The sequence below is a fragment of the Malaclemys terrapin genome, chromosome 1 (assembly GCF_027887155.1).
Source record: "Malaclemys terrapin pileata isolate rMalTer1 chromosome 1, rMalTer1.hap1, whole genome shotgun sequence".
Classification (NCBI taxonomy): Eukaryota; Metazoa; Chordata; order Testudines; family Emydidae; genus Malaclemys; species Malaclemys terrapin.
In genome coordinates this window covers 91,730,756-91,751,679 of record NC_071505.1, presented here as the reverse complement: position 1 = coordinate 91,751,679, position 20,924 = coordinate 91,730,756, and the positions used below count along the sequence as shown (strand labels likewise).

The window sequence follows — 20,924 nt, the reverse complement described above, 5'->3', positions numbered from 1 at the left end:
TGTTCTGTTCATTCCCTCTGAAACACCTGGGACTAACCACTGTCAGAAGTCAGCATACTGTGCTAGATGAACCATTGGTCTGACCCAGTATGGTCATTCTTATGTTCTTTGGTAATTGTTTTCTTTTCTCTTGCAAATTTGCAGGTGTTCTTCAGAAGGCAATTTTCATAATTTTCACAAAAACAGCTATTAATATATGTATAGTTGTAGAGTGTACTGAAGTTCAGTGACTGGAAACCCCCTCCCCCTTTACCAGAAAGGGGTAGAAAACAAAAGGAGACAGGATCATTGTGTTATGAATATTCACAGTGAGCTAAACTGAGACTGTCAAAAGAACAGCCATACCAAATCAGACCATCCAGCCCGTACCCTGTCTCAGAGTGGCCGTTAGCAGAGGAAGATACTAGACCTACTAAAATGAAGAGTTATGCATTAATATGCCCATATTGATGAGGAATGGGAAAAGGGGCAATAGGGAGATGGAGATAGGACTAGACAGTGAGAGGGAGGCAGGGAGACTGAGGTCAGCAAGTAGATATAAGGAACTGGAGACTTAAGAGAAAATGTGAGGGAGTGAGAAACTGGGAAGCAGAAGAGTGATCATGGATGGTGAGAAGGTAAGTAAGAAGCCCTGCTCACAGGAACCAGCTGGTATGCCTGCATTTCCAACTGAATTTTCAACCTGCAATGATCACATGCAAATTGGTAGCAGGAGCCTCTTCCAAGACTCGCAAAAAATCAGAAGGCAGACCAAAAATAGTTTTATTTTATTTAACCTCATGATTTTGTATCTGGACTAATGATTTTTACATGATTGGAGTTGACAATACTGTCTCTCTCTCCAATTGGCCTGTAAGAGAAGACCAATACAAAACTAACTTACCTTCTCTTCCTGTATACTACTTTATTTACCCACCACTTCTCTCACAGGCTTCTGATATACACTGTATTTATGTCTTTGGCTAACTGCTCTTCAAACTTGTTAACCCTCTTTATTTTCATCTCACATTTTACCTGCCTTAGTTTATGTTCCTTTCCACAGCCAACACTTGAGATGGATTTACACTCCGTGAAGGAAACCTTTTTGGTTTGAACAAGCTCTTGTAACTTACCCTTTAACCCTTAATGTTTTTGCTTCTCTTACTGCTTCCTTTTTTGTTTAGCATAAGCATAACCACTCTGAATATGGTTAAGCAGCCTCCACACTGAATCTAGGGAGTTCAATTCTTAACTTCTTGTTTAATTTTTTTCCCCAAGCTTGCTCTCTCGCTAAAAAAATGAAATAAGATAAAAAATCCTTTCTTGTATTTAATATCACAACTGAAAATTTTGGTATGACCCCTGCCATTGAAATTATATTACTCTTACTTATAAGCTCAAGTAGTTACTTCTTGAATAGACTTGTGTTTGCCTCTGAGCACTAAATAAGTACTACCCTAATCTGTATTGCTCCACTGTTTTGGTAAAGCGAGGTGCCTCTGTGGTCTCCCTCAGCATTGAAGTATCATTCCCTGGTCTGGAGGCTGCTAATATATTCCCATTATTCTATCTGTATTTTTTTTGACTTCGGTTATGTCTACACTGGCATAGTTTTTCGGCAAAAGTTTGGTCGATGATCAAAAAGCGCTAAAAGAAAATCATAGTTGCTTGTTCACACTATCTTCCTTTGGTCAGCATAGCACACCCACACTTGGGGCAGTAGCTTGAACAGTGAGATCAATGCATTGTGGGAAGCTATCACAGTTCAGCTCTCCACCTTCTGCAGATAGGTCTTGAGGGAAGGTGGAGTGGATCGCAGTGCATCATGATGCATTGCTTTCCATCCCAGCATTCCATGTTCTTCCATCTTCAGTTTGAGACATTTTTCAATATCTCGTTTTCTGCTTGCCCTGTCCTCTGTCTGAAAGAATGGATTCCACACTGCTCCCCAGTGCTCCGCTAGCTATCAGTAGCACAGCTTGAATGGCAGTGTAATTAATCTTGAAGGTCTGAATTCAACGGGCTTCACAGTTGCCTCATGTGCTATCCGACATGGATAGGATCAACATTCGATTACTTTTGGTTTTCACGAAACAGCTGCACATGGTGGACTAGCGCTTTTAGGCTCGGGAATCTAGCAGTGAGTGGTGGGATCACATCATTCTGCACATCTGGGATGATCAGCAGTGGCAGCAGAACTTTTGTATGAGGAAAGCCACCTTCCTGGAACTGTGTGCTGAGCTCGCCCCAGCCCTGCGGCGCAAGGATACCCAAATGAGAGCTGCCCTCTCGTTGGAGAAATACATGGCAATCACGGTGTGGAACCTAGCGATTCCAGACTGCTACCAGACAGTCACAAATCAGTTTGGAGTTGGGAAGTTAACGCAAGTGTGCAAGACCATTAATCGCATCCTGCTGCGAAGGACTGCGACTCTTGGCAAATGTGCATGAAATAGTGGCTTTGCAGAAATGGGGATCCCTAACAGCAGAGAAGCGATAGATGGCACGCATATTCCAATTTAGGCCAAACCACCTTGTGACAGAGTACATCAATAGGAAGGGGTATTTCTCCATGGTGTTGCAGGCGCTTTTGGATCACTGCGGGCGTTTCACTGACACCAATGCGGGGTGGTCCGGAAAGGTGCATGACAAACGTATCTTCAGGAACACCGGCCTGTACAGAAAGCTGAAAGTGGGGGCTTTCTTTTCAGACCAGAAGATGTTCCAGACCAATAGTAGGGGATGTTGAAATGCCCATAGTGAGCCTGGGAGACTCGGCCTACCATGGCTCATAAAGCCTTACACAGGAAACCTGGATAGCAGTAAGGAGAGGTTCAACAATAGGCTAAGTAGGTGCAGGATGATCGTGGAATGTGCCTCTGGCAGATTAAAGGTGCACTGGCCATGTCTTTATGGCAGATTAGACCTCACTGAGGATAATATTCCCATGGCCACGTGTTGCATGTTGCACAATATTTGTGACGGTAAGGGTGAAAAGTTTGCTCAGGGATGGACTGCTGGGGCAGAATGTCTGGCAGCTGATTTTGAGCAGCCAGCTACCAGGGCTATTAGAGGGCTGCAACAGGGGGCTATTCGAATCAGTGAGGCTTTGAGACAACACTTTGAAGATGAGAACCAATAGTGTATGTTGCTATGCTCTGGACTACAGTGCTTAATGAAGTCAAGTTTTGCAAGGAAGCACTTGTGATTTTTGTGGCCTAGGATTCAATGTAAGCAAATGATTTAACTGCTGTATTTGTTGATGCTATCTGCTATCACAATTTGCAGGAGACAAATAACTTAAAATTCAAAAAACTTCGCTTCTATTGCACACAAAAAAACCAGCACCACATACACACACACACACACACACCATTTTTTTTTTTTTGGGGGGGGGGGGGGAGGGAAGGTACCGGGGGAGGTCTGACTTTCAGAGCTGTGCTTAAGTCCAACTATCATTTGAAAAGGTGTCCATGGGAGTGGAGTGAATGGGATACAAGAAGTTCCACAGAGCAGGAAGGAACTTGCAGGTGGAGTTTGGGGAGGGCATGGGAAAGAGTGCTGAATGTGCTGAAGGGGAGAGCGGGCATGCATCTGCTCAATCTGGAGCATTATGAGGGACTGTAGCATCTCAGCTTGCTTCTCCATAACTTTAATCATTCTCTCCATTGCATCCCTAGCGTAAGTCTGATTTTCTTGTCTGTCTTGCCTTTTGATTTCCCTTCAGTGCTTGTGTTCCCTGTTTTCGACATCCGAGCATTGCATCACCTCCTGGAAAACATCTTCCTTGCTCCGTCACGGGCGCTTTCTTATCTGGCAGAGGTGCTCCACCAGTGTGTAGGGGGTGCCTCTCAAGGCCACATCTGCAGAAACACAAGGAACAATACACATAAGCACACGCACAGCATTGAAACAGTGCAGTAAAATACACCTCTAGTAACATACCAAATCACTTTCTCACTGACCCTAGACAAGCACACGATGGCGAACAAGCATGGTGAGTTTACCTGGGGTGGGGAGCATTGTACATGGGGAGATAATCAATATGAAAAAGTCGTGGTGCAGTCAACTAGGGATACTGTTCTAAATTTCCCCACCCTTTTCCACTGGTGGGTGTCATTCTGCCTGATCTCTCACTCTTGAGGGTAAGCAGGGAAGAAACAGTGCATCTACTACATTCTTGCAGCTTCTACCCTGGTCCCTATGTTGCTCGCCTGTGTGCTGCTTTGGTCCTTGCAGAAGTGATTGCAGAATGGCACGGGAAAGTTTCCTTTCAATGGGGGAAGGAACAAAGCAGCTCCGCCAAGGAACCTTCAGCAGAGGATTGCCAAATATTTGCAGGAAAGTTTCCTAGCGATCTCTCTGGAGGATTCCTGTGACGTCTCTGTGTGCATCAACACCCTGTTCCCTCGTACGGCTTAGCTGCACAGCGAAATGTCAAGCACATAGAAACATCGCCAGCCTTGTACATGTCTACGCCCTCAACCCACCTCCACACTTCACAAAGCAAAACCACTTACCAGGGATCTGTTCTCCTGCTTCTTGCTCGCTGGATTGCAACTGCCAAGTCATCTCTGGAGTGGAGAACAGCTCCTGACGGGACAAACCACTGGGCGATCCTGCTGTGGGCTGCACATCGTCGTCTGCTTCCACCTCTTCGTCAATGAATTCGACCTCAGGGCTAGGCCCACTTTCCGCTGGCTCCAGCCCCACCAAAATATCCACGGGGCTCTTGGCAGTAAAGGTGTGGTCGCAGCAGAGGATAGTGTCCAACTCCTTATAAAAACAGCATGTCTGGGACACAGCACCAGAGTGACGGTTTGCTTCCCTTGCGTTCTGGTATGTATGCCTCAGCTCCTTGATCTTTGCTCTGCAACGTAGCATGTCCCAATCATAGCCCTTTTCATGCAAGCTTTGAGAAATCTGCCCACAGGTATTGAAATTCCTACGCTGGAGTGCAGCTGGGACTGCACAGCCTTCTCTCTCTCCAAATACTGCACAGACCCAGAGTGGTCCAAGCAGGAAAGCATTTTCAGCGTGGAGCCGCCATTGTCAACTGGGAAGATGTGATGTAAGCTCTCCAGGAGCAAACAGGAAGTGAATTTTCAAAAATTCACAGGGCTTTAAAGGAGGAGAGGTGGACGGTTGCTTACCTGACTGCAGGGCAGCGGAGTTGTAATTGCTGACCAGAGTGGTCATGATGGGCACTCTGGGACACCTTCCGGAGGCCAATTACAGTGATAAAAATCAAGCATGGTGTCTACACTGGCACTTCGAAAACAAAACTTTTGCGTAAAAAGCCTTATGACTCTCGTCAAGGTGGTTTTATTTTGTTGATGAAATTGAGGAGTTTTGTCACCGAAAGTGGCATTGCAGTGAGTATAGCTCCCACTGTTTTGTCACCAAAAGCTGCCTTTTGGCAAAAAAACTTGGCAGTGTAGACAAGGCCCTAGTCTTCATATCCCTTCAGATTTTACTCATGTTGCCCCCTCTCAGACATTTCATTTCTGTCAGTGGCTTTTATGCATAGTGGTAGTCTCTCTTTTGCACCTTACCTTAGGCTTAGGCTTTAGCAAGGGCCACACTACAGTAAGCACTGAAGTTCATCTGTGCTCTACCCATCCGAACCCTTCATCCTTTTGTCATTTCTCAGGCTCACTTCCACCACCCTTGTTTGTATGACCTCACCCCCCTTCCCTATTTCCTGCTTATCATTTTTAAGCAGTGATTGGCTGACCTGGCCAAAGGAAGGACTGCAATTTCGGATAGAATGGTGATTGGTTTGTATCCCTCATTCCATGGGTTAAGAACACCAAGGAATTGCCTCATCACTGCATGATTCTTTTGAGTGACCCAGGGGTATCAGTAGTGGACTCTGGCTTATGCCACATCCAAGACTCTTTAGATGAAGGAAGAATCATCATAGGAACTAAGAAAGAACAAAACATCCCAGAAGATTCTCATCATTTGGAACAATAGGAAGAGCCACCATCAAAATTTTGGAAAAAGGGATCATTTCATCTGCACGCCGGGGGACTTTCCTCATTTTAGGAAGCTTTGCTTTATTCTGTGGATTTCCCTACAATGCTGATGCCATGCACAGATCCAGTTAGATGGGCTTCTAGATTGTAAGTTAACATGGCCCTTTGTCTTAACTACAAAAAAGAATGTAAAATCCTATTGGAAACAAGGCACAGAGTATTTTTATCTCAGTGTAGCAAGCGGAGGTCAAACTAGTGTCTTGTCTCCACTAGGATTTTACATCACGTTAGCTTGCTCGATATAAAACACACTTTTTTTGCAGTGCCAAAACTGTCTTGCTATCTGTGTCCTGTATAGCAGTGGTCTCCAAACTTTTTTGATCGCACGCCCCATCAGTAAAAAAAATTTGAGCACCACCCCTTATATATACGTACTACTATACTAATATATTATGTACATTATAAAACATAACAAAAAATAGAAATTAAAAAAGGATGAGAAAGATGAAATAAACAATATTTTTAAAATAATTTTTATTGTATTTTTTGTAATGGTACAAAAAACCTTTTTGCTCTCACAAAAAAAAAATATTATTCATAATAATATTTTTAGTGAGAACAATGTGATTGAACATGCTTCATTATTTCTGAAAATCTGGATTTGACACTGATACAGCGATTCGAAGGTCTGGATTAGGATTAGGATTAGGGTTAGGGTGCGGGAGGGGGCTCAGGGTGGAGTGCGGGGTCTGGGAGGGAGGTAGGGTGCTGGAGGGGGCTCAGGGTGGAGTGTGGAGTCTGGGAGGGAGGTAGGGTGCTGGAGGGGGCTCAGGGTGGGGGTGCGGGAGGAGGCTCAGGGCTGGAGCAGGCAGGAGGTGCAGAGCACTTACCTGGGGCAGCTCCTGTTTGGTGCAGGGGGTGTGCAGGTGGCTCTGCGCAGCGCGGCACCGGCCCCATGGCCGCGATTCTGGGAGCTGCCCCTGCCCCGCAGGCAGGGCCACCCGGAACGCAGGGGCTTTAGGGGCTGCAGGGCCCTGGGGCCCTGGCCTGCAGCTCTAAAGCCCCTTTCGGAATGCGGCCCTGCGAGCACAGGCCAGAGGACTCAAGAGGAGCAGGGGCAGCCGCACAGCCAGCGGCCGGAGAGAAACGGCGCTTTCCCCTTCAAAGCGCCGCTACTCTCCAGCCGGCTTTGAAAGGGAAAGCGATGCTTCTTTCCGGACGCTGGCTGCGCGGCTGCCACTCCTCCTCCGCAGGCTAGAGGACTCAGGGCCGCATTCCAAAAGGGGCTTTAGAGCTGCAGGCCAGGACCCTGGGGCCCAGTTAGCCCAGGGCCCTGCAGCCCCTAAAGCCCCTGCGTTCCAGGTGGCCCTACCTGTGAGGGAGAGAGGGGGGAGGGGAAGGCAGCTTCCCCACTCGCTCGTTCCCTCCCTCCTCCGGCCACCCTCCCCCAGGCCCCCCTCCTGCTGCGCCCCCCAACGGATCATCTTGCGCACCCCACTTTGGAGACCACTGCTGTATAGAACCAAGCATGTTGTTAGGGCTTAAATACCGATTCTAGGAATGGCAAATTACAAGTATATCACTAGAGAATGGCCAAACAAATATAGGACCTAAAGCAACTTCTGTGCATTTAAGAATAAGGATAGTAGCAACTATCTCCCATAAGACAGCTCTCATAATTCCACCAACCCAGAGGGCTCCTCCTCTCTCTCCACCTCCCAAGGACATGCTGTAGAATCAAATCCCCTTGCTGAAGTGCCAGAACTGAAAAGTTCTTCCTTCATCTGATGGCCTTCCTCCCAAAGCGGGAAGATCACTCAATACCACTTACTCTTTAGAGAAGCTCTAAAAAACAGGAAGAGAGCAAACTATGATAGAAAATTAAAGCAACATGAGCTATTTCAGAAATTGCTTTGTATGTTTGTTTTTTAAAGTGTTTAACCAAAAAAAGCATGAAGTAAAACCGATCTATCTAGGTGTGACCTTAGATCACACACTGAGTTACCATGCCCACACCTGAAGAAGACAGCAGCTAAAGTTAAGACGCGCAACAATCTTCTTAGCAAACTGGCAAGTCTGTCAAGAGGTGCTCGTGCTCTAACTTTGTGGACATCAGCTCTTGCCACTTTGTATTTGGTGGCAGAGTACTGCGCACCTGTTTGGAGTCAATCGTCACCAACCAAACTGGTGGATACACACAGTTACATGCCACCATGCGTATCGTTCCTGGCACCCTACATCCGACTCCACTCCCACGGCTTCCAGTTCTGAGCAATACTGCTCCTCCTCCTATCAGACGAGAGGTTGCCACTGCCATGTTACTGGAGAAAGTATGTGCCAACTCGAGCCTGTCATTGCACAATGACCTTTTTAAACCACCAGCTGCATGTCTGCCATCACATCGCCCATTATGGTCTCATCCGCCACGCCAGGATGTTAGGGTGGGAACACTCTGGCAAGAGGAATGGAATCTGTTATAATCCCCAACTAGTCCCTCACTGCCGACCCCACAATTTGCCCACCTGGTTTTGATCTGCCCTGTCGCCAGTGGTCCCTGTTGAACAGGTTCCAGACTGGGCAAGGTCTCTGTGCAGCCAACCAATATCACTGGGGCCTTCATGACAGCCCTTTGTGCAGCTGCAGCGCAACACAGACAATGACGCACATTGTCGATGAATACCTGCTGACTAGGTTCAGCAATGGCCTAGAAGAACTGCATCTCACCACTGAAGATGCCATCGCTTGGCTAGAAGACTATGCACACGCTAAATAAATAACCAAAAGATACATTTAGAGCCACTGCCAGACCAGAAGGTGGAAAAGGAAGAAGTTTTACAAAACATATTTAGAAGAGACCATTCTGTGTGTGACTTTTTTTTTTTTTTTTTTTTAATTATCTCTTCCCTCCTTTATTAGGAGCACTGCCTAAAAATTACTGTGAATCAAGACTTCTAGACTGTTCTTAACTGCCACTGATTCAGTATATGACCTGCCAAAGGTCACCATCTCCATGTCAGTTTCTCCATCTCTAAAGTGAAGAAATTTTACCTGACAGGCGTTCTGCAAGACTTCATATTTGCAAAGTGTTTTGAGATCCTCAAAAAAAGGTGTAGAAGTGCACCATATTATTATGGATAGGTATCAAGTCTCATCTATCTGATGACTAATCCTCATCCCTGGAGTCACAATTCTGTACATCTGAAGGATTTCTAGCAGCCAACTGTGATATCACAAAAGGAATATATCATCTTGGAGAAAATGCTACAAGAACACATTAATTCTTAAGGAAACTAGAGATCCTGTAAGCTATAAAAGAAAGGTGAGGAGCAGTGCAAGACAGAAGCAGAGTTTTTCCAAAACAATGTGATTCAAAGTTTCCCAAGAGGTATCAACGGTACTTTCTATATCAGTCATTAAAATCAAGTAAAAAGTAACTGAAATAACAATCAGCTAACAGAGTGGGTGGGCTTGCCTCAAATGGAGTCTCTTTACTACAGAGCCCTAGGCTTGGCAGGCATGTGCTGATTCTCAAGAGCCAAAGAGCTTAATTTATTCAAATATGGAGTGGGGGAAGAGGAAGGAAAGATATTAGTTTCTTCATTTTAAAATCCTGAACTGATCAAAACGTAACATTCCATTTGCACCATCTTCAACAACACAAAGTCATCGCAATTCTATCTCTAGGTCTGTTTTTCATGCAGCATCATGCACCCTCTTCACACTCCCTAACTGACTACCCGGCACACTAGCAATGTTTAACAAATGAGATATGTTTGGAGTGTTACCTGATTGGACTGCCATCATCAGCTTTTCTGGTTCTAGTAGAGTCATGTTGGTCCCCTTCTCAACAGCAACAATGGATTAAAAATATAAATAAAAAATAGACAGAGGATGTCAGGCTTGTCCAAAGGTTCCACAAAGCACCCTTGAATGCTGTCAACTCTGGTGACTGAGAACTCAGTCCTTTTCCCTGTGCAGTTCTTGGCTTATTCACTCTACAGACAAGTTGGGACAGCCCAAAATCAATTAACTGCTAGGAGGAAAATGAATACTCAAGCTGGAACTTAAGATGTGTGATTTGCAACAATAAGCTCCACCCTATGCTGCAGTTTGAGGGATGCGGGGAGAAAAGAAGAGACTCTCCAAAAAAGCATACTGAGAGCTTTTCCCTTTTGAGAAAGGAAGCTGAGATTTTATATGAACTTTGAATCCCCTAAGGGGGTGTGATGATGAAGCAGTTTCGTTCCAAGAACAAGGAGACCCTGCTTTAACATAAGCACAGACATTCTTAACTTGGAAACAGTAAAGCTAAAAATAATACAATACACTGCCCAAGTCTGCCACATTATGTCTGATGATATTTACAAATAGGAAGACAAATCAATGAAGGAAGCTGGCAATGTTTCCCCCACTCCACCTTTCTGGCTGCTATGCCCAAGGCAGTAAAACTCCAGGGTTAGAACTTTTTAAAATAGATTTTAAAGTCAGTTTTTAAAAATGTGCTCTTTCCCCCCCCCCCCCCTCCAATATTTTCCATTCCAGACTATGGCCTTCCTTCAACCCTCATTTCCGCTGAAGAAGTAGAAAATTAAACCATGTTTCCCATGCTCAGATGATGCATTATAAATGGTCAGGGGGAGGGGAGGGTTGGGGCTTTTATAGTTGAATATTTCCTGATAATTAGGACAGTAGATTGGATAATTTTCACTCAGTGGGCAACTCTGGCTCCAAACCAGAAATGAACTTCAATTTTGATTCCTGAACAGTGTCTCAGGAAACTTGATAGATTGCTAATTAAATTATCTTAATGAACCAACTCCAACTCTTCTGTCCCAAAAGCAGCGATCCCTTGCTTCCCATCTCCATTATTCCCCCATAGCTTGTGGCGTTTCTCATTAGGTCATCTGCCAGAAAGTAATTATATTTATTTTTTATACCAGGATCAAAAACATGTTAGATACCACATATACAATGGCATGGTCCACCTTCAGACTTCAAGTTCTTTGGGTTATGCCAGAGTCTCTATTCTGGCAAAGTTTTTTTCAGCTGAGGAATACCTGGATTTGCAAAGGTGCCTTTGCACCTCCTACATTTTGGCCCCTTATACCTGTTGAACAGCAAGTCTACTTTGCCCTGCAGTTTGACCTAATACTACTACGCACCACAGTGATGTGCTGTAACTCCCCCGTGTGGACATGTGGGTACAAACTAAAAGGTTCATAGAGCACATTAACGTAGTCCTCTTCAAACAGGACTATATTAATGCAAAGTAGGATCCTTGTAGTTGGTGCCCCCAAAATCCACATGGGGGAGGTACAGCGCAGCATTTTGGTACCCACTGCTATTCACCCCCACCTCTATAGACTGAACTGCAGGGCAGTGTAGACATGCCTAGACTGGCCTCAAAGCTGCTCTTACTCGCATGTGTAAGCTGAGGACTACAGTCCTCAGCTTAAACCTCTCCAACGCATCATCAGAGACCTACAACCCATCCTGGACAATGATCCCTCACTTTCACAGACCTTGGGAAGCAGGCCAGTCCTCGCCCACAGACAACCCGCCAACCTTAAACATATTCTCACTAGCAACCACACACCGCACCATAACAACTCTAACTCAGGAACCAACCCATGCAACAAACCTCGATGCCAACTCTGCCCACATATCTACACCAGCAACACCATCACAGGACCTAACCAGATCAGCTACAACATCACCGGCTCATTCACCTGCACGTCCACCAATGTTATATATGCCATCATGTGCCAGCAATGCCCCTCTGCTATTGGCCAAACTGGACAGTCACTACGCAAGAGGATAAATGGACACAAGTCAGATATTAGAAATGGCAATATACAAAAACCTGTAGGAGAACACTTCAACCTCCCTGGCCACACAATAGCAGATGTAAAGGTAGCCATCTTACAGCAAAAAAACTTCAGGACCAGACTCCAAAGAGAAACTGCTGAGCTCCAGTTCATTTGCAAATTTGACACCATCAGATCAGGATTAAACAAAGACTGTGAATGGCTATCCAACTACAGAAGCAGTTTCTCCTCCCTTGGTGTTCAAACCTCAACTGCTAGCAGAGCACCTCACCCTCCCTGACTGAACTAACCTCGTTATCACCATACTGATTTATACCTGCCTCTGGACATTTCCATTACTTGCGTCTGATGAAGTGGGCATTCACCCACGAAAGCTTATGCTCCAATACTTCTGTTAGTCTTAAAGGTGCCACAGGACCCTCTGTTGCTTTTTACAGATTCAGGCTAACACAGCTACCCCTCTTATACTTGCTAGCAGTAGCAGGCTATCCTCCATGTAGCTAAGCACTACAGAGGATGGACACTGCCAATGGGTTCCACAGATTTTTGCTGACAGCAGAGGAATGAAGACACTCAGGGATTTTGGATTTCATTCCAGTCTCCTTAGAGCAGAGTTCTCTAGTTGGCCAGACTCTTCTGCCCATCCCCCAAGCTTGACCTCTCTGCCACATCCCTACCAACCTGAGCCTCTCCTATCTGTACCCCATCATTGACTCCTCATCTATTCAGTCCCAGTCTCCACTCAAGGTGCTGATCCCAGACCCCTTGTCGCTGTAAGATCACTTAGGTACCAGCTCTATGGCTCAGGGGTGTGTTTTTTTCACACCTCTGAGCGACATCAGTTTTGCTGACATAAGTGGTAGAATAGTCACTCAGAGGGACTGGTGTATGTATAGTCTGATCACACACAGAAGCTGTGAGAGTGGCTCAACCATGCTCAGTGAGTATATTAGCTTGTTAAACTCCAGCAAACCTCTACTGAGCACATGAAATCTGCGATTTTTCAAAGGCTTATAATCTAGTCATATTAGGGCAGATTTTCATGGAAATGGCAAAAAGGCACACACCTGACACACAGGCCACACTTTGCCAAATTTCAAGTCCCTGATCCAAAGCATGGGAGCACTACGGCTTTCCAAAGAAAAGGTAACCAAGAATTTTTTAAAAAACTTAAAAAAAAAAAAAAATTCTCTAGCCTCATTCTCAGAAAGTGTTGAACATTCCAAATTCAGCCTGTGGAAGACACTCAGCATGGAAAATTTCAGCCTGGTTCAAATTTGGCAAAGTTACAGCAACAGAAAAAGTGTCTTATAATGGGAAGCATTGAGAAACCTTCATAGGCAGTGCTTCCAGTCCATAAATAATGCAAGCCTTAAGGCTAGGATTTTACGTAATAAGCATACATAGTGAGGAGCTGAAGTAAGGAACTGAACCTTGACAATTTGTCCAGGGCCCACTCATAGAAGAGCATCTTAAACTTGAACATCCACAATAAACAAAGGGAGAGACACCTAGTTTGTCAACAAAAATGCTTTGTTCCCCCTTCTTTTTTGAGAAAGACGAGGGTAGAATGAGAGAAACAGTTCCCTTTCCCCCTTCAGAAAGTCCTGCCCTCCAATACTTAGGAAAAGCACTATTTTGCATCCTAGAAGTTACTCCACACTCAGGCGCCATTACTGGTGTTCACATACCCACACCAAACTAACACAGATAAGTAGTTGCAGGGTGGACTGATTTAAAATCAAAGCGATTTAAATCACCAATTTTAATCAAGATTTAAAATCAGCAAGCAGGAAACTCTGATTTAAATTGTTGATTTTAATCATGTTTTGCATTTGTAATTTTTATTCTACTAAGGAAAGGCTGACACTCATTCGTGGGTAACCACTGAAACATTTTATTGGCACTTAATATAGCCTTTAGCAAAAAGAAACTCTAAGTGTATTGTAACCAGGGGAATAAACTATGTCTATACACATTTAGACAAGCAATTATAAAGCCATGATTAACATGACGACTATGATGAAGAAATGCCCGAAATGACCAATTCCCAACTCTGGGCCTCGCTTATTCAGAGAGCCATTTCCATGTATTAACAAGGACTGTTTTAAATAACCACAGGGTTACATACAGTGTCACCTTGATACCTCAAAAAAAGGAGAGAGAAATAAATAGCATGAACCTGGGGAGAGCAGGGAGGTGTGGGGGGGGGGGTAAAAAAATCATGCTGTCTTCAGTAGACAACAAAAGAAACCTGATGTTGAGAGTATGCTTGATAAAGAAGACAGCGCATGGTAAAGACAGCCTTCACATAACTACTTTTAACTGCCCATTTATTTTCCCTTATCACTATTTGACAGTATTTTTTAACCTTGATTTATTCCAAAAGACTAATTTCTGTGCTGTATGGTAATCCCCATCAATACTAGTCCAACATTTCCAGCAAGATCTGGGCCTCAAAGCACCATGAGAAATCTTTGGGCAAGGCACAGTCTTTTAGGACATGTAACTGACAATTTCTCTGTTACATCTATCAAAGGCAGACTGGTTGTTCTTATACCAACATACCATTCCTTTTACTCACACAACTGTGAGGGGACTTAAGCCCACTTGGAATGCGTGTGAAGGACAAATCAGACAGAGCTATGAACTTCCTGCCTTTCGTGTGTGAATGTTACAACATCCTTAGTGTACTTTCCACATTTAAGTATAAAATAAGGCAACAACTATCGCCTGATGACCAAATGCAGGGATTGAGGGCAACCCCCGAAGCACTACCCACCCTAGAACAAATAAATAAACGAGGAAAGACTGTTTTACAAAGACCATGTCCCCTGTAATATCATGATAGTTTTCAGTGTTAATCCCAATTGCGGTTGGTATACGCAAACTCCACCATTTAAAAACATGTTCACAAGCCACATGCAGACTTGTTAAAGGGGACAGTTTATAGCATGATTGTTCTGAAGAAAATAATATCCATGTTGCATACTAAAACTGTGCTAGCTAAAAGTAGGTTGCAAAGCTTAACAAGGTGTTTGCAAACTATGCTTGACAACCATTTCTGAATCTGATTGTAACAAATATTGCTCTGATCGGGGGTAGGGAGAACGTTAATACAGGAACATCCACCAGCATCATTCCTTAAATGAAGTTGAACGCTATTCAGGACATCGGTTAAGATATTAACCCTGTAATTTAAAAACTGTGTAAGTGTAGGAACAAATGTGTTATGAGCTCCTTAAAACCATTTAGAGTGCTTGTGCTGCAATGTCTAACAGAGTCCAGTCTGCATTAGCCAGTGTGGCAAAAATTTAAATTCCATGTTTTGTAAACCATTCACTATACTGCACAGTGAAAGCTCTCAGATACCTGAGGCACATGCCTGTTACAAGAATTGTAGTCACCACACTGAAACGCCACACATTCCAACCAGTAGAGTCTTTCCCCCCAGATGCCCCTGGCATTCTGTAGAGTGTAAGCATCCCAAACTCAAACCAAAAATATGACAAGCAGCTGCAAATTCTGTCCAAACCTGTAACGGCAGTGTTCTTCTGAATGACATAGCTGAATGCAGAGCCATTCAAACAATGAGAGAAGAAACCAGGACAGCCTCAGACTTATCAGAACACTTTACATGGCCTCAGGACAGAGAGATGACTTCTAGTGACAAGACTGGTCAGTGGGTAGAGGCCAAGGATAGGGTGAGGTAATCATCCTCATGTGACTGAAATTAAAAGCTAAACAGGGAGTTCACTTAAAAAAGTGACCAACTTGCATGAAATTCTTAAGTCTGATCTCTTGCCTTTAGGGTTGGAAAAGGCACTCAGATACCATGATTATGGGTGCTAAGACATTCAAGATCATCTCACTGTGAGGGTCACAAATATCATTCGTAATTGTAATAAAGTCCAGGGAAATCTAGAGAGGAACCCCTGGTTTGGAAAAAGTGAACGCAAACTGATAGAATCTGTCACACTAGAACAGACTGACCATGTATTTAGTCCAAATGCTTCAGCGAAAAGTGTAAACTCCCATTATGCATTTAAATTGTGCAGTATTATACTGTGTGGAGAAGACTCTTTTTGACCTCAACTAATAATCAATTTATGCCCTGAAGCACATGGACTGTTAGTCCTAGTAATGGTTGTTTAGTGTAACTGCAGATACGACATTTATTCCTATAAACATCTACTAGTAAAGAGAAGAGAGTCTTTTGTAAGCTAAAGGAACACAAAAGGCTTAATCTCTATTAGAAGGCCATTAGACACTAGTTAGCTCAGCTCTGAGTCAGCAGTGCCTGTCTGCAACTGCAAATGGAATACCCTTTAACAAACTCAGGCACCTCCAACATTTCTCTGTCATGTTAAGATCTCTCCTCCACACCCTACACACCTCTCAATATCTTGGGTTTGGTCAGCTGTCACAGAAGCAGTTCCATTGCACAAGGCATTTTTCCCTAGTCAATTTGTTAAAGCTAAGGAATGTTCAGGCAATCAAATGTCAACCCAACTGGCAGAACAGCTGAGATTTTTGGATCAGTGTTTAAAACAAAACTGGAAATATAATCACACCTACATAACAAACAACTAACTACAGTGGTCAATATCTATTAAGTTACCCAACTTCCGTTCTCATCAATGTCACTAAGAACTCCATTTTAAATATCTTCTATAAAGACATTTTTAAAGAACACATTTATTGATCTAAGATGCATTAATATATTATGTCACAAACAAAATTATTCATTGCAGAGACTCACGAACCATTAAACAGGGTGTCCTTTTACATTGAGGCAGTTTGTAGATAGTTGTATTTATGTGTAACAGCTTTCATCCTACAGTATCTTATAGACAGAATGGGTGTGTGTATGCATTAGTGTTAAATACACACCCAAATCACTTTGCCCACAAATGAAACAAAGCAGCTGTTCAGGAGCACCCAGCAACAAACCACAGCTTTAGGAGTGAAGAATACTCTATACATTTGAAATTATAAGAGGAATTTAAATATTTAGGTTACCAACTTGGGAATCTGACCTGTCACCAGGACTAACATTTGTAGTTCTTAAGAAAATATTACAAATTATCTTTAGTGACTATGACCATCTATGGACGCTGGACTTTACGTCTTGTCTGAAAGATAGTACCCTCCATCAACATAATTCCCCCTATCATGCTGGATACTGTTTTACTATCAGCCCTACAGAGAACCACGTAATCAATCACTAACACCATTTCCTGCAGTACCCTTAGTTTCCCCTTGAGGAAAGATGTGGGTGGAGAGGTGCTCCCATTCAAGTACTTTCCAGACCCAACCCTGTTTAACTTGTTTGTGCTAAGTACATGACAGCCCACAGTGATATGGCTACAGATTAAATCCTTAAGCACTACTGTAACTCAAGGAGATGTGCCTCAAGAAATAGAACATAACCTCCATTAGAATATATTCAACTGTGGACATTGTAACCACAGCATAAGGGGAAAGGGCTGGGAAGAATAATTCCTATTGCCTTCCTTCCTGTCCCATCTAAGAGATTTACTTTTGTAGTTAGGGAAAACCCCTCTAGGTGATACAGGTAATTGGGTTAGCCTCCAGGGAAAGGCATTCCCAGTTTTCCTGAGTCACAAAAATGGATAAGCCCAAAAAGCAGAGTACATTGACTTAAATCAACAATTTTAATCATGATTTAAATCAGCAAGCAGGAAACCTTGATTTAAATAACTGATTTTAATCACGTTCTGCATTTGTAGATTTTAGTTGTTTTTTTAAAGAAAGACTGATTATAACTGGTTGGTATCCATTAAAACATGTTGATTTGCAACTAAATAAAACCTTTACACTAAAGTTGGTGCTTCTTTTTGCTAACCAGGAAGATCTAGTGTATCTATACACATTTAAGCTATTACATAGCTTAATTTACATTTATTCAGATTCTTAAATTTTACATTTCATTATCTTAGAAAATGGTGAGTGATGCACATTTTCTTTCTTACTAAATGATTAATTTATTACTTGTGATTTGGGCCAAACTCTACTCGCATTAAATTCAATTCAATTTTAAAATGCATAAAAACATCATCTAAATTTTTGTATTAAATAAAACAACTTTAAATGTGATAAATACATAAAAATTTTTATCAAAAAGTTTATTAAAATGTTTTGTATTTAAAACAAACTGATTTATTCAACAAAGGAAGTATTTATAGTTAGAGAATTGTAAACTGTTTCTGGTTTACGATCCTTCAAGATTTTAAAACTAGTAGATCTCATCTTCACACTTAGATTTTTAATTTATAGATTGGAAGAGGAAAACAAGCTTTCCTAGTCTTCAACATCCAATCAGTTTCTTAACTTTGGATAAACTAGTCATTGAACTGAACTAGTACAATAAACTGAAATAAAGAAAATACTCTCTTGGCACCAGCAAAAAAGGCTACTGCGCTCAGAAGTTCATTTAGCAATTCAACAAACTGGTTCCAGGTGCTTAGCCAGTAAGTTCTTTATAACTTTGCAGAAAATTGTATTATTTTTTGTATTTCAATTAAATTATTTTAATAGATAAGCAGCTTAGATAGTTAAATATAAGGTTGAAAACCTATGTAATTTTAAATATGTTTTTTAAATAAACCTGTATTTAATTTAAACCAAAAAATCCAATTTTTTCTTAAAACAATTTTTTTATCCATCCTGATGAGACATCTCCCTGCCCCAAATTAAGCCCCACAGTTAATTAGGAGTCATTTTCCCCAAATACTGAGCAATGGCCTCCACAGCCATTTCAAGTTTCCCAATTTGAGATTTGTTGGATTGCAATTATAAACACAAGGTACCGAATGCTCAACCCTCACTGGCGTCAACTCTACCTTGCAGGATCAGGCTCTAGGTGATTTGTGTCCTCATATAAAATCAGGGTTAGCTCATCTGCTGTTTCTGAATTCAGGATCCTTCGCAACTTTAATAAATCTAACTGGCCATTTTAGCCAGTCATGGCAAGAAAGATTTCTCACTGACTGAACACAGGCGAACACGACTCATAGAAGAGTCACCAGCTCCAAGAGGATAGCCTAAAGATGAGATGACACTTCCTTTGCTTTTATCTTTTGGTTTTGCACAACTCTTAATCACCACACAGCATGTAACGATTATTCTGCCAATTACACAGGCCAATAACCCACAAGATTCATTGTTAGTCCTTTGGGACTTCAAAAGCCAACACGAGTCACCAATCCTTCTCCTTAGAAGTCAATCTTCTTCTGCTCTGCATCAGTTTCCCATAGTTATACCTGCTCTGGATTACAAACTGTTCATATGAATTATGTATTATAATGTAAGTGGCACTGTATTCAAAGCATGTGCCATGTCAACTCGCTGTATCTGCTGAAGCCTGGTTACCAAGAACAAGGACATTACAGAGAACTGTGCCACTTACCGTTCTTCCTCTCACTTAGCGGAGGGAGATTGGGGTTTCGGCCACGGTGAAGATTCAGGGTCAACTCGGGCTGCAGGGAGAGCTCCTGCAGCTCATTGGCAACAGCTTCGCTCTGGGGACTTGGCGCCGCAGAAAGCGACACCAACACCGGTTCATCATCATTTTCGCCAGCCCCTCCTCCGTCCAGCCCATTTCCAGCAATGGCGGAAGGGGGCAGGCACACCACACCGGAGAAATCCACTTTGGCTTTTGTGATGGCAACCTGCTGAAGGGACAGAAAACACAAGTTTGGTACTTATTATATAGTGAACTATCCCACCTCCCTTGCTGACGATGGTATCTCTACATTTAAAACCAATGTTATTTCTTGATCTTTGTTAGAATTCATTTTCAGCTGAGTTCAATTCAAACCCAACGCTAGTCATTCAAACCTAGTACACCCACTGGATTAAAAACGCACATGGCATTTTCTTCTCCTCAACACAATCATTGACGAGTCTGCTTGCTAGCCATGCTACTGAGCATGGTCACCCTTCTCCTGCTCTCTACCCATCTTCAAGGTCAGCATCCTCAACCTATTGGTAATTCAAATTCCCACATTTCACAAGCTTGATTCTGCTTACCTTTTCTAATCTTCCAGTTAACCACATTTACTCAGCTTCCCTGCTGATCTCTTTTTAAGGGATCTCCTTGTTTTATAGCAATATATGGTCTTAAAAGGTTAATTATCAACTTGAAATCTAGTCAGTTTCTTAAAACAAGTAAAGTAATTTCAGGGACTACATGCATGCATTCACCTGCCTGGTTTTACACACACATTTTCACACCTAAAAAGTTGCCATCTTCCCCCATTATGCAAAAAATCCATGTAAAACAGTGAAAGTTTACTATGGAGAAAACAATCTTAAAGTGTTGTCAACTACACAGAGTAAACAAACTGAGGAGTTTTCCTCTTTAATCTCTGAGCAATAGTAACATAAAGGACAAGATTAAGAGCCTCAATTATCCAAATAATTAACAGAATCAGATTAAATGTGAATATTTAAAACTCACAGCTGTACTTTCATGCAACTCCCTTTCAAACGACGAACATCCAAGACCCAAGTAGTCGTATATCCAGCTCCACAGACTAGAGCATGCTGGATGACTGGCTGGCTTCCATATGAGAATCATCAGTAAAATGGTTACTAACATCAATATTTACATGGTAATTGCAATTATGCTGGACCATTCACATGCAATTGATGGGGATGGCAGTGTCCTGCTCCTTGGCACTGCTTCTAGCCCTGCACTACTTTGGCTGTGCTTCAATCTGAATGCTTTTCAGAAGCTAAACTTCCATTTTAAAGAGTTGTGAACTAGCTATGAAGAAAAGGTAAATTCAGCAGGAAATCCCGATCTAGTCTAGAAAACCCTCCAAACAGAGTAAAAGCCTAAATCTGGTGCAGAACTTTCTATTTTTCTTGATTGAACAGTAACTTTTTTAGTTAAAGATTTCCACAGCCTTCCTCCACTCTTGGCATTTATATCAACCCAAATGGCCAGCACAAACTGTTAACCTGAATCAGTTTGAAATTGGTTCAAACTGTTTTCCCATTCCCCTTTTGTAGGCAAGGCTTCAATTACTTTGCTTCCATTTCCCTTTCGTCCCCCATCTCAGAGATGATTAATGTTTGCAGAGCACTTGGAAAACACCAAAGTGCT

The 20,924-nt window shown here is 42.7% G+C and overlaps 1 protein-coding gene across 3 annotated transcripts in view; it reads right to left on the bottom strand.

Moving 5' to 3' along the window:
* The window catches only part of MRTFA (myocardin related transcription factor A), a 158,605-nt gene that overhangs the window by 116,146 nt on the left and 21,535 nt on the right, over positions 1-20,924 (bottom strand). For 2 of the 3 annotated variants that reach the window (XM_054031078.1, XM_054031087.1), the window contains one exon: positions 19,221-19,485. In XM_054031078.1, the coding sequence (XP_053887053.1) occupies positions 19,221-19,485 (265 nt within the window). The remainder of the gene's footprint in view (positions 1-19,220; positions 19,486-20,924) is intronic. The other variant, XM_054031092.1, reaches the window with a different exon arrangement.